The following is a 14897-nucleotide window of genomic DNA, read 5'->3' on the forward strand; positions in this document are numbered from 1 at the left end:
GAGGGAGAACTGAATCTCAAGTTACCACAATGTAAGACACAAACACCCATTTTTCAACAACAAAAAAAAATCATGGGACATACAAACCAACAGTTTATCCCTCCACCCCCTTTCACCCTTGTTAAAATATCGTTGAAGCTAAAAGGGTATAAATTCAAATAATGTGTTATAATTTTAGCATGGTAAATGTAATTTCCATGGTAACTACAAAGAAAAAAATAGCTATAGAAAGTACACAAAGGAAATGACAAAAAATGTAAACATTTTACTACCAAAACACAAGTGGAACACAAAAAACAGTAATGAGGAAACAAGGGACAAAAGAGACCAAAAGACATGTAGAAAACAAATAGCAAAATGACAGAAGTAATTCCCCCCTCATCAGTAATTATTCTAAATGTCAATGGAATAAAATTTCTAAGCAAAAGAGAAACTGGCAGAATGGATAAAAGAACATAATCCAACTATATGCTTTCTACAAGACACAACTTGCCAGGATGGTTCAACATAAAAAATTCAGGGGTTTCCCTGGTGTTCCAGTGGTTAAGAATCCACCTTCCAATGCAGGGGACACGGGTTCGATCCCTGGTCAGGGAACTAAGATCCTACATGTCGCGGGGCAACTAAAGCCCTTAAGCCACAACTACTGAGCCTGCACGCCACAACGAAGCATGCACCACAATGAAAGATCACATATGCTGCAAGGAAGATCCTGCATGCTGCAACTAAGATCTGATGCAGCCAAAAAATAAATAAATAAATATTTTAAAAACAGATACAAAATTCAGTGTAATATATCACATTAACAGAATGAGGAAAAAATCATACCACCTCAATCAATGCACAAAAACCACATGACAAAATTTAATACCCTTTCATGATAAAATACTCAACAAACTATCAATAGAAGGAAACTAGCTTAACATAATAAAAGCAAAGGATTTAAAATCCATAACAAATATTGTACTCAATGGTAAAAGACTGAAAAGTATTCCTACGATATCAAAAACAAGAAAAGGACACCAGCTTCCACCACTACTATTCAACATAGTGCTGGAAATTCTAGACAGAGCATTAGGCAGGAAAGACAAAAGGCATCCATAGCTCATGAAATTTTAAAGATTCCACCACAAAACTGTTAGAATAAATGAATTCAGCAAAGGAAGAGCATACAAATTAAACAGTTGTGGGAATTCCCTAGTGGTCCAGTAGTTAGGACACAGAGCTTTCACTGCCAAGGTCTGGGTTCACTCCCTGGTCCGGAACTAAGATCCTCCAAGCCAGGCAGTGTGGCAAAAAAAAAAAAAAAAAAAAAAAGAATTAAACAGTTGTGTTTTTTTTTTTTCCTCCCAGCAACAGAGACATCAATGGTTTAATGGATGGGGGAGCTTATAAATCTGAAGCAAGGTCCTGACGTGACACCCCACCCTGTACAGCAGACAATGGGCAGGACATGACAACAGTCCTTGCTCCCGGGGGAACAGAAGATTACCAGTTATAGGGGAACTGGCATCAGGTGGGCTCATTAGTTACCAGGGAAACCAGTAGAGAGGCAAACCCCTCACCACCCCTTTGATAAGAATGATCACTAGCTGGGGCCTGGGGCAAGTGAGTACGAAGGTCAGTCATGTGCATAGGGTATAGATGAAGCAGGAAATGGTCGGGCAGGGGATGTACAGAGAGCAAGAGAACAGCCATCTTGAGTGGCCTGACCATACACTCTACCCCTACACACACTGCACGACCCTTACAATCTTGGTCTACCCTCTTCCGCGATATCCCTGGGGTCAAGTATGTAGGGGGCACTGCAACCAGATACCACAAATACAATACAGACAGCAGCAGCCTCAGAGTATCAAGATACCTACTATGCTCAGAAGAGTCATTTGCCAGGATGTGGGCAAATTTTGGAGCCAAGATCTTACAAGGTCAATGGAAAGAGAGTCAATAGTAAGAGTGCCCTGTCCAGTTATAAGGAAGGTAAGGCCACCCCGGGTTTTCACAAACCCAGAGCTACCCCCATGGGGAGGTCCGGATTTTAAAGAAACATTCTGGTGACCTGGCCAATGGTCAGCAGTTGTACTACAGATCTGTCTCCCCATGCTAGGTTGAGTGCCATTAAGGTTGGACCCATTAGATCCTTCCAAACAAAAAAGAGTTAATCCCACTAGTTGGACTTATGTGTCCAGAAGCCAGCCTATTCCATTCCACACAGCATAGCCAAGGGAGGCTCATGGGCAGTCAGCTGTATAGTAACGTTTACCAACGGGGTCCTTCTTTTTTTTTTTCTTTTTTTTAATTTTTGGCTGTGCCATGAAGCATGCGAGATCTTAGTTCAACAGGGCTCCTTCTGAGGTACTGGCATGCGGGACAAAAATATGGTGAGAGTCTTTCTCCCCCATTGTCAGTAGTCCCCAAATAGTCATAGTAGCCAGGTCAATTTTTCATGGAAGTCCAGAGAAGGTTGACAATCGCATCTCACTGGAGACCCAGCAATTAGACTCACTTCACGGTGAGGCCAGTGTTGCTGCTCAGTCGTGGAATAGATTTCCTCCTTCAGGCTAGAGATGAAATTTAAGACATCTAACAGGCACAACACAGGGGAGATTATGATAATTAAGCAAAACACAAGCAGTAACCACATTCTGAGATAACACACCTGCCTGTGGTTTTTCTCCTAGTCTGTAAAACAGTTCAAAAACTCAACTTTCAATAACACAAGAACGTGACTAAAATCATGTATACGATGGCCCCTTAGTTTCACCTTGGATGTCTGAACAAGTTACTCCATTTTGACTTTCAAACACATTCCCTTCCTCAATGGCCAAAGCAGATGTACAACGCATGTCTGAAAGATCACAAATAGGCTGCTCTGATCAGTAAAATTTAAGTTAAGCCAGAATGACTCCCCTATACCTCAACACATGGAGATTTTCCCATCATTTCCCCTTCTGATTGCAAATCTCTCAGTAGAAAACATTGATGACTAAAATATCCGTCCCTCTAGGCTGGGGTGCTGGCTCCTACCCGGGGTTCAGATCATGTCCCTCAGTGCTAGGGCTCCTTTATATTTGCCTAGTTATACAAGGTGGGGGAAAACCAATCAGATCTCATGAACAGGCTCAGAGGAATGTTAATGGGCAAACACTTTATAAGCCATATACTTCTTTCTTTCTTTTTTTTAAATAAATTGATTTATTTATTTTTGGCTACATTGGGTCTTTGTTGCTGCACACGGGCTTTCTCTAGTTGCAGTGAGCAGGGGCTACTCTTCATTGTGGTGCGTGGGCTTCTCATTTGGTGGCTTCTCTTGTTACAGAGCACGGGCTCTAGGCACGTGGGCTTCAGTAGTTGTGGTGCACGTGTTTAGTTGTTGCGTGGCATGTGGGATCTTCCTGGTCCAGGGCTCGAACCCATGTCCCCTGCACTGGCAGGTGGATTCTTAACCACTGTGCCACCAGGGAAGCCCTAGACCATATATTTCTTATACCCAATTGTCACACAAGCATTGTACATGTGCTTTTAGTAGCAGACTTAAAGCAAGCAGTGTCACACTTAATGTGACACAGTCACACTGTCACACACTCTGTGGCAATTTCACTAGATAATTTTCTTTCCATCCAGAACATCAGGGCAAAAGTATGGCTAACATAATAACTTTCATAAATACAAACCTCAATTAACAGAACTAGAATTTAATATCCACTAAAACATAGCCTTTTTTCTCCTTGAAATTACCCTCATCTCCACCAAACAGCCAAATCGAAACTAATCTGTTTGTAAAACAAGTGTGGTCAATTGACCACTTAGGCTCCTCCAAACTAGTTGTGGTGGAATTCCTCAGAAGGAGTGTCAGAATGAATTCCCAAAAGGCCTCTCAAGGCCAGGAAAGCCATGCCAAAGGCATGCCACCAGATTATGCCTTGGTGGATTTTTCTCATCTAGAAGTTCCCAAAATATTGAGATTCCTGCACATGCCAGGAGTCAGCCTTTTCCATTCCCCTGATAAGGCTGTTCAGAACCCAAGAGTCCCCAATTTCTGGAGGCACCAGGCAGGGAGAAAAGAAAAATGTTTCAATTCTACACACAGGTGTAGTTTACCCAATTGCTGTAAGTCATAACTAACTTCAGGGGAAGGGCTTCCTTCCACACGTATGAAGCAAGGTCCTGGATCGACTACCCACCATGTGCGGCAGACGGCAGGCAGGACATGGCGGCAGTTTTCCACAGTTGTATTTCTACACACTAACAATGAACAATCTGAACAGGAAACTAAGAAAAAACTCCACTTATAAAACTATCTATCAAAAGAATAAAATACTTAGAAATAAACTTAACTAAGGAAGTAAGACTTGTACACTAAAAAGTATAAAACACTGCTAAAAAAAAATTAAAGACAGTAAATGGAAAGACTTCTATGCTCATAAATTGGAAAACTTAATATTGTGAAGATGTCGATATGACCCCCAAGCCATCTACAGACTCAATGCAATCCCTATCAAAATTCTAATGATGTTTTCTGCAGTAATATAAAAATTCATCCTAAAATTCATATGCAATCTCAAATAACAACAAACAGCCAAAACAATCTTGAAAAAGAAGAACAAAGTTGGAGGAGTCACAATTCTAAATTTCAAGTTATCAGTGTGAAGCTACAGTAATCAAAACAGTGTGATACTGGAATCAAGGCAGACATACAGACCAATGGCACAGAATAAAGAGCTCAGAAATAAACTCTCACATATATGGTTAAATGGTTTTCAAAAACGAGGCCAAGACCATTCGACAGGGAAGGACAGGCTTTTCAACACATGATGCTGGGAAAACTGAATACCACACGCATAAGAATGAAATTAGATGGACACCAGGTACATAAATTAACTCAAAATGGATCAAAGATATAAACTTAAGAGCTACAAATATAAAAGGTTTCATAGAAAACAGAGGAAAACTTCATGACATTGCATTTGGCAGTGATTCCTTGGAAATGACATCAAAGGCACAAGGAACAAAAGGAAAACAAACTGGACTTCATCAAAATGAAAAACTTTGGTACATCAAACGATGCTAAGAAAATAGTAAAAAGGCAACTTACATAATGGGAGATAATATTTACAAGTCAAATATCTGATAAAAAATTAATATCCAGAATATATAGAGAATTCCTAAAATTCAAAAACAAAAACATCAAGCAACTTGATTCAAAAGTTGGGAAAAGGGCTTCCCTCGTGGGTCAGTGGTTGAGAGTCCACCTGCCGATGCAGGGGACACGGGTTCGTGTCCTGGTCCGGGAAGAACCCACATGCCGCAGAGCAGCTGCGCCCGTGAGCCATGGCCGCTGAGCCTGCGCGTCCGGAGCCTGTGCTCCGCAACGGGAGAGGCCACAACAGTGAGAGGCCCGCGTACCGCAAAAAAAAAAAAAAAATTGGGAAAAGACTTCAACAGACATTACTCCAACAAAGATATACAAAAGGGTAATAAGCACACAAAAAGATGCTCAACATCACCAGCTGTTAGGGAAATGCAAATTGAAACACTATGATACTGGGACTTCCCTGGTGGTGCAGTGGTTAAGAATTTGCCTGTCAATGCAGGGGACACGGATGTGATCCCTGATCCGGAAAGATCCCACAGGCTGCGAAGCAACTAAGCCTGTGCACCACAACTCTTGAGCTTGGGCTATAGAGCCCACGAGCCACAACTACTGAGCCCACATGCCACAACTACTGAAGCCCGTGCACCTAGAGCCCATGCTCTGCAACAAGAGAAGCCACTACAATGAGAAGCCCGCGTACCACAACGAAGAGTAGCCCCCACTCGCCACAACAAGAGAAAGCCCGCGCCCAGCAACGAAGACAAAATGCAGCCAAAAATAAATAAGTAAATAAAGGAACATACCTGTTTAAAAAAACAAAACAAAACAAACAAAAAAACCCAACTATGCTACCACTTCATACCAATTAGGATGAAGGATGGTTATCACCCAAAAAAACAGAAGTGTTGGCAAGGATGGGAGAAATTGGAACCTTTGTGCAGCTGTAATTTTAATTCTATTAAAGACAGATTTAACATAAGATGAAGCAATTCCAATTTTCCGTATATACCCAAAATATTGAAGCAGGGACACTAAATATCTGCACACCCATGTTCATAACAGCATTATACACAAGAGCCAAAATGTAGAAGCACTCGTGTCCCCCTATAGATTAATAGTAAACAAAATGTGGTACATTCATAAAATAGAATATTATTCAGCCTTAAAAAGAAAGGAAATTCTGACACATACTACAACACAGATGAACCTTTAAGATATTATGCTAAGTCAAAAAAGCCAGACCAAAAAAAAAAAAAAACTGCTGATGATTCTGCCAATATGTGACACTCAGAATAGTCAAATTCAGATACAGAAAGTAGAATGGTGGTTGTGAGTGGATGGGGGAAGTTACTGTTTAATGGGTAGAGTTGAAGTTTACAAGATGAAAAACTTCTGTGGATGCATGATTGTGATGGTTGTACAATGAGAATTACTAAATGCCACTTAGAAGTGGTAAATATTTTGTTTTGCAAAATTGCCACAACTAAAATAAAGAAAAAAGAATCTTAGCAAAAGACCTCTCAAGAAAATTTGTGTAAGCAGTGACTATATAAGTGACTACACTTCCAGGCACAGTCAGGAACAAATAAATGTGAGGTACAGGAAGGGAGCAATACTAGGGTGCCATAGAACTAGACAGTCACCCAGCGAGAGAGAGGGCATGACAGGTGGGATCCATTAGGCTGACCTAAAGAACAGCGATATCTAATCCTTCCCTGTGAAGCTTCGGGGCAGGAGGTGCTGGAGTGATAAGGATGAGAAGTAGACATGCACTCAGCTCAACCCTTGAACCACAGCACATACCCAGGCAACTGGGAAAGGAAGCAGTACCCATGGTTTAGATGGAGACATACTTGACCCTGGAGAAAAGAGGAAGGCCAAGCCTTGCCCAGGGCATAGGGGCAGGTGTAAGAGCTTACCCAATGAAGATGTAAGTGCAAAATTCTCCAGCATCACATCGTGGTACAGGCATCTCTGAGCCTCATCAAGGAGAGCCCATTCCTCCCAGGAGAAATACAGGGCCACATCCTCAAAGGTCACACTTCCCTGCTAGGACAGAGACAGATGAAATCATCAACAGCCTCACTCCTGAAGACCCACAATCTATCTCCTCACACATCTACCCCATGTCCATCCTCCTCCTAAGATCTCAGAGAAGATCCCAGATCCTGGTGCCATTGGTGTCTGCTGTCTTCTCATACTCCCAGCACTGTGTTCACTCTGCTGTCCACTCTGCAACCACATGGGGCCTGTTAAGACCTAGATACGTACACCTCCCTCATCTGATCCAGACCTCCCACTGCCTGCAGAAAAGATGCCTAACCTCACAGGCAGTCATTCCAAGTCTGACTCTTCCTCCCCACACCCAGTTTGTTCTCACCAGAAAGGAAGGAGACCTGCAATTCCCTAAACCAGCTTAGCCTCACCTCCAAGCACTTCCCGTTTTAGTGATAAGCTTCTACATCTCTTTCCATTGGTGGCCTGAAATGGGAACCCCTCCATCAAACCCCTGCACTCAACTCAGGACCCTGAGCTAGTATTCTCTAAGGTCCCCACACCGAAAGGTTGGGAAAATGGCAGGTGACAAGTCTCATGACGCCACAAATTTGGAGGAAATAGGGGTTGGGACCAGTGAGGGAGGACGAAACCGCCACTTACCTGATTAGGTTCCAAAAGCACTTCCGCAGCCATGGAAACCTGTGGGAAGAGGCAGGTCTTAGAGGGATGTGAGCATGGCATCCTACCAGGGGCTCAGGCCTTCCCTGCACCCCTGGGAGTCACCAGAGCCAGGTAATCTCGGACCGACCATCTAACCTCTGTATTGACTCTCAGCAGTTTTGTGTCCTTGGGGAAAAAACCCCAAACACCCTCTGCCGCAATGTCCTCAGCAGCCCTACAATTTGTGCTTCCACTGAACAGACTCTGGGGATTTTTTCAACTTAACTTAGATCATGTCCCTTTTACGCAAAAATTTCCATGGCTCCAAGAGCCCTAAGAAGGAAGGTACAACTCCTCAGCCTGTCACTGCAGGTGCGACTCTACCCACACTTTGTTCCCTGCAGAAGCAACACGGACCCCAGTTTTCCCCAATCCTCCCGGCTCAATCCGACCTCCCAGCCTTTGCACCTGCCGGTGCCTCCACCTGTGACCCTCTGCCACGCGCCATCACACCGTCTGTCAGAAACAGGGCCCCACACACGGCCACCTCACCGTCCTGGACACCGGGGCCTGGGCTGCGGGAACGAGAGCAGGCGCCCCGCACTCGAGGCTTTAGTGTCTGTTGGGGCGAGGGCGGTGAGGACCCGCAGAACGAGCGTTTACCTGAGGCGGGTCCCTCGGCGCCGCCGCCGCCACCTGAGCCACAAGCCGGGGCAGAGAGGGGACAGCCGAGCGTCCCGAACGGACCGGGCACCAACGTCTCCAGACCGGCCCCGCAAGCGGCGATGTGCCCGACTATAGAACCGCCTCTAGTCACTGGGGACAAAGCCTCTTCCCGCGCCTCCTCTGTCTGTCTCCCCAATACAGACTCTGCGCTCTGACCCCGAGGACTGCCAAAATGACCGCCACAAAATACAGGAAGTCTCGCCTTCACCCAGTGCGCCCTCCCGGAAATGCCGAAAGTCTGGATGTTCATTGGGTGTTCTTCGCTGCCGCTCAGCGCATAGCTTTCTGGGTAATGGAGTTCCCGCCGGCACACAGGCCCGCAGGAGCGGCGCCTTTGCTGGAATCTCCCAGGGAAAGGGTCAAGCAATGCCACGGGGCTGCTCAGAGCTGAAGGCCTTGTTCTTCTAGGTCGGAGAGAAGCTTCGCTTCCTCTCAAAGGGGCGAAGGCCAATTTCTGGGGAGTCCGAAGTGCATTTAGAAATCCTTCAATGCTATTGATCTCTGAAGTGTTTAGAAATTCGGATTCCATGCGAACATTGTCTGGTAGATGTGAACATTGTCTGGTAGATGCAAGTGATTATACATTATCCTATTGTCCTGTAAATGCACGCAGACTGAGGCATTAAAGTCATTTTTGTGAGCTTTAGTACGTTTTGTCTGGGAATTTAAAGAAAAGGAAAAAATCACCTGGGCCACAGTAGACAAGATAGAGGAGGCATATTGGACGGCTCTGACGAAGTCGGATGTGGTGGGATCCGGGCCTCTCCTTCCTGGTAGTCAATGATTAATGATTATGCCCAACTCAGTGAGAAACACCGTCTTATCCATAAAACATTAAATCATTTTATCTAAAACACATAAATCTGTTTAACACATGCACATTCCTTTTTGTACTACACAGCTGACAGTTTCTCTTGTATGAAATATAACATTGGCTATTGTTTATTAAGGAGTACTACTCTCTGTACATTCATAAAATAGAAAGTTGTTGATAAAAAAAATTTAACTGACCACATGTTAAAGATCAAAATGTGTGTATTGAATGATTTATGAATTTGGCAGCATCATATGTAGTAAGTAGAGAGGAGCTTCAAAGCTCCACGGAAAGAGAAAGATTTTTAAAGGCAACACAGGGAAGTCATAAACACAAAAAAGGATTATTTCACATAAGGTCATCTCCCTTTGGAGAAAAAAGTTCTTTTGAGGTGGGTTACCTCATCTTCCTTTGAGAAATGGAGAGGGCCCATGTGACAGATGGTCCAATTGGTACCAACCTCACAATTCCACACTTACTGCTTCTGATTACATTTCTGGGGAAGGTTATAACTGCAGCTATGTTAGGTATTAAGTCTTGGTGTTAGCATGAGTGACTCCACTTAGAGGCTGTTGTTTCTGGTTTAGCAAAGTGAAAAGTCTGATAATTCTATCTTGTGGAGAAAAGCAATGTTTATGCCATGGTAACTTTTATGAATTCTGTCTGCACATGAATGCATCTCTCTGTGTTTGCCTGTGTATTCATATATATATATATATATATATATTTATATATATTCCATTTTTTTGTTTGTTTAGTAAAAGGGAATTCAAAATTTGTGTATAGATCTGTTGTTTGCTTATTTAGCAAGGGTTGTTCTTATTTACTATTATATCCCCAATTCTAGCAGAATAATTTGGACCGACAATCATGTGATTTAAAAAATTAAAAATACAAATTAATATTGATCCAACTGGAGAAATCAGAAGACTTATAGCTATTTGAGCTAGATTAGGAAACTTTTTTTCCTGGTTCAGAAATCACGGAAGAACTTAGAGACATGGGTGTCACTGCTGATGAACACAAAGGAAAGCAGGGAAAGTGATGCTATTAGCACAGATGTGTCCATTGGCCACTGTTTTGGATTCACAATAAGAGTAATGCAAAGACTCAAAATGGAAGAGAGACAATAAAAGTAGACAAAGGAGCTCACTAGAATCAGGGTGGTGTGCGTGTCTGTAGCCTCATGGGAAGGTCTGGGGGAGAGTCTGTTGCTGTGAATGTGTTGGACTTGTTCCTTGTGCCTGTGCAGGAAAAGGACCATGTACCCACTAGTCCAGATCATGAAGCCCAAACATATAACATCCATGTAAGATAATATAATTACACATAATAAGCTGATAAATTTATCAGGCATGAGTGGGGAACAGTATCCATAATTTGTTTTTACACTTATATTTTTGCTATTTCTTGGACCAATTACTCTAATAGGAATGCAGACATTTACCAAGAGTTGTAGGATCCAGAAAAGAAAACTACAGAAACCAATACACTTTGTGGATCGAATTCTGAAGTCCACCCATAAAGAGGTTCTGGGGCAAAACTTAATGGCCTGGAAACCACTCAGAAGACTGGTAGTGCTGAGAGAAACCCCTCTGGCCAGTTTGTGTAAATAGAAGACAAGTTTACATCCAGCATCATCCAGGAAATATTTCAATCCAAAAGCTGCCATTGTCTGTGGGATCCTTATGGAGAAGAGAGACAAGTTGTTGGCTAAGGCCAGTGGTTGATAATCTGATCTGTGGATCTCAACTTCTATCCAGTCAACAAAGTGAAGTTTAAAAGACAGAAGAGGGAGGAGTTTCCCAGGATCACAACTCCAGTCTGAGTGAGGAAGATGATTTCCATTTCCAGGTTGACATGCCTTTAACTTTCTTCTTCTTTATTTTTTTTTAATTTATGTTTGGCTGCGTTGGGTCTTCGGTGGGGTTTCTCTAGTTGTAGTGAGCGGGAGCTACTCTGCTGTGGCGTGCGGGCTTCTCATTGCAGAGCCTTCTCTTGTTGCAGAGCATGGGCTGTAGGCGTGCGGACTTCAGTAGTTGTGGTACGCAGGCTCAGTAGTGTGGCACACGGGCTTAGTTGCTCCACGGCATGTGGGATCTTCCCGGACCAGGGCTCGAACTTGTGTCCCCTGCATTGGCAGGTGGATTCTTAACTACTGCACCACCAGGGAAGTCCAACCCTTCACTTTCATATCTAGGAGATATTGATTTTAATTTGAGATAGAAATAAATGAATAAATGCTAGAAAGATAAATGAACATAAATGTGTCACCTTCTTCTGCTCAGCTGTATCTACTGCTAAACATAGCACATGATTTCCTCTCTTTTGGTAACACGTTTTCTTAATTTAACTGGATTATAGGAGTACATACTTATGGGTGCAGTGGTTATTAATAAAGGTCTTGAGATGGAATTCATACAAGTGTTCATATGAAGGGATATTTGAATAAAGGATGCACTATTCACAGAACATATTTTCCTACAGCCATGAACTGAATGAAGATCATTTTCCTCCATGTATGAAATTACCTTCAGGATATATTCTTAAGTGAGAAAAGGCAAGTGGGTTAAAAGATGTTTAGTATTCTACAATTATTCTTATGATTGTGAAGGAATAAGAATATAAATAATGTAGATAAATACACATTTTCTCTCTACCTATCTATCTATACAATTACATTAAAAACAATTAAAGAATGAACTATAACCTTCAATAAGTAATGATATAGACGGGCAGAGATTAAACAATGTGGAGGGACGAATAGAAACTAGATATATCTGAATTAATTTACCTCAATTATAATTTTGACTTTGGGGTAAATATAAATATTTTACTTATTTATTAAACTATGTTATATCAAAATGAAATTAAAACAATCAATCAAATTTAATGACAAAAGTAAAACAAATATATAAATCTCTTTGTGTAATAAAGTTGTAGTCTATCCATACAAAATAGTAATACTTAAAGTACTTTTTTTATTTTTGGCCGCACTGCACTGCTTTCAGGATCTTAGTTCCCCGACCAGGCATCCAACCTGGGCCCCTGGCAGTGGAAGCACAGAGTCCTGACCACAGGACCGCCAGGGAATTCCCCAAGTACATTTTTAAAAACAGTTTTGACTGTACATTTGTACTGAAACATATCTGTGGAAAATCCCTACGGAGATTTAAAAAATTTACTCATGTTTATATTTCAAGAAAATATTTATATTTAAAATTAATAAGTACATTATACAAGAGATTCGTCACAGTTTGATCAAAAGTTAGAAAAATTGAAAGGAAACAATTTAAGGAAAAATTATATCATTTTAAACTTGTTTGGAAGAATGAACTTAAACTTGATCTGTATTTGTTTAAACCATGTTTAAACCATATATGTATATTGTATCTCCTCTCATTAAAGGGATCTACAGATGATAGCCCTGTTCTGAGTAATTACCATCCAAATTACTCAGGCTGTGTTCTCCAAATGTACTTTCTCATGAAAGAAAATAGCATCTTTAAAAAATTTGCCAATTACAGATCTAGTGCAGGAAATGTTCAAGATGGAACATCTATTCAATCCAGGACACAAGGACAGTCTACCACACAACCGGGGTCACGTGAGAATGAGGATGCCACAGGATTCAACTTGAAAAGCATCCCCCTCCACAGTTATGGTACAAATTAAATCTCAAAGAAAATTACCTGGACAAGTTTTAAATGCATCAAGTACTTTAAGTAACCACATGCTCGTAATGCTACAAAGCCAGAGTCAGAAACCTTTCAGAAAGTTAAGGAATTGACTATTTATTCTGGAAACATAAAAATAAAGGGAAATATGAATGATTTCTACTGTCTTTCCAGTACAGACTATTTCAAGGTAATCAAATAGAGGATGCAGAAAAGTTTTTTTAGAAGGATTCTAAGTGAAAATACAAAAATGGTAATAGAATATTAACATTCTGCTTCCTCTAGTATAGTAGTGGATCTACAGAATGATCATCAGTGACAGCTGCAACCAACCGATGACAGGCTGTGGGAAACTGATATTGGGGCACATGGTTGTGCTGATCAATCCTCATGATCAATCCTCATGTCACAGAAAGGGTTAAATACAGCCTGTCATAATGGCTCTCCATTGTAGGCAATGAGAAGGACATTGTACCACCTGGGAACTATCCTTGACAAAAATATGAACAAACATTAGACCACCCTTTGGAGCAAATTATGCATTTATTGGCCATTTGGAAGAAGGTGTTAGACAATATAAAACAGCTGCAATTAGATAGTAGAATGATGGAAATGATCTTGTACAAATGATCCATTTTCTTCTCCACGAAAAAAAAGTTTTGAAGGAGAGAGAAATATTAATTACAACTGGTCTAAAAGACAAAATGACTGGATCGTGATTCAAATGATCTAAAAAGGTAATTTTTGGGGGGGAGGAAATTTGTTATGTGTAAACTCTGACCATGTGTTTGATGTCACTGTTATTTTTGTAGGTGTGAAATGCACATACATGTTCTGCTCATGAATGAATTCCATGTTTAAGAGATACATTCATGATTATATACTTTTAATTTTTTTGAAAACTATTTTCTTTCTTTTTTAAAATTAATTAGTTTATTTATTTTTGGCTGCGTTGGGTCCTGGTTCCTGCACGCTGGTTTTCTCTAGTTGCCGGGAGCAGAGGCTACTCTTTGTTGCAGTGTGCGGGTTTCACATTGCGGTGGCTTCTCTTGTTGCCGAGCACAGGCTCTAGGTGTGCGGGCTTCAGTAGTTGTGGCTCATGGGCTCTAGAGCACAGGCTCAGTAGTTGTGGCGCAGGGACTTAGTAGCTCCACGGCATGTGGGATCGTCCCGGACCAGGGCTCGAACCCGTGTCCCCTGAATTGGCAGGCAGATTCTTAACCACTGCACCAACAGGGAAGCCCCCATTTAGATCTTTAACATGTGGTCAGTTAAATTTTTTTTATCAACAACTTTCTATTTTATGAATGTACAGAGAGTAGTACTCCTTAATAAACAATAGCCAATGTTATATTTCATACAAGAGAAACTGTCAGCTGTGTAGTACAAAAAGGAATGTGCATGTGTTAAACAGATTTATGTGTTTTAGATAAAATGATTTAATGTTTTATGGATAAGACGGTGTTTCTCACTGAGTTGGGCATAATCATTAATCATTGACTACCAGGAAGGAGAGGCCCGGATCCCACCACATCCGACTTCGTCAGAGCCGTCCAATATGCCTCCTCTATCTTGTCTACTGTGGCCCAGGTGATTTTTTCCTTTTCTTTAAATTCCCAGACAAAACGTACTAAAGCTCACAAAAATGACTTTAATGCCTCAGTCTGCGTGCATTTACAGGACAATAGGATAATGTATAATCACTTGCATCTACCAGACAATGTTCACATCTACCAGACAATGTTCGCATGGAATCCGAATTTCTAAACACTTCAGAGATCAATAGCATTGAAGGATTTCTAAATGCACTTCGGACTCCCCAGAAATTGGCCTTCGCCCCTTTGAGAGGAAGCGAAGCTTCTCTCCGACCTAGAAGAACAAGGCCTTCAGCTCTGAGCAGCCCCGTGGCATTGCTTGACCCTTTCCC

The 14897-nt window shown here is 41.7% G+C and overlaps 1 protein-coding gene across 8 annotated transcripts in view; it reads right to left on the bottom strand.

Annotated features, from left to right (window-relative positions):
• Positions 1 to 14897, bottom strand: part of LOC101284368 (zinc finger protein 211-like) — a 274839-nt gene that overhangs the window by 32580 nt on the left and 227362 nt on the right. For 3 of the 8 annotated variants that reach the window (XM_049703237.1, XM_049703232.1, XM_049703234.1), the window contains exons 2-3: positions 7754 to 7792; positions 7015 to 7144 (exon numbers count right to left, since the gene is read on the bottom strand). In XM_049703237.1, coding sequence (XP_049559194.1) covers positions 7015 to 7144; positions 7754 to 7792 — 169 coding nt within the window. Of the gene's footprint in view, positions 1 to 7014; positions 7145 to 7753; positions 7793 to 8416; positions 8677 to 14897 lie in introns of those variants that run through there. The other 5 variants (XM_049703233.1, XM_049703235.1, XM_049703236.1 and 2 more) reach the window with 4 other exon arrangements.

Source organism: Orcinus orca, chromosome 20 (genome assembly GCF_937001465.1).
Source record: "Orcinus orca chromosome 20, mOrcOrc1.1, whole genome shotgun sequence".
NCBI classification, from domain to species: domain Eukaryota; kingdom Metazoa; phylum Chordata; class Mammalia; order Artiodactyla; family Delphinidae; genus Orcinus; species Orcinus orca.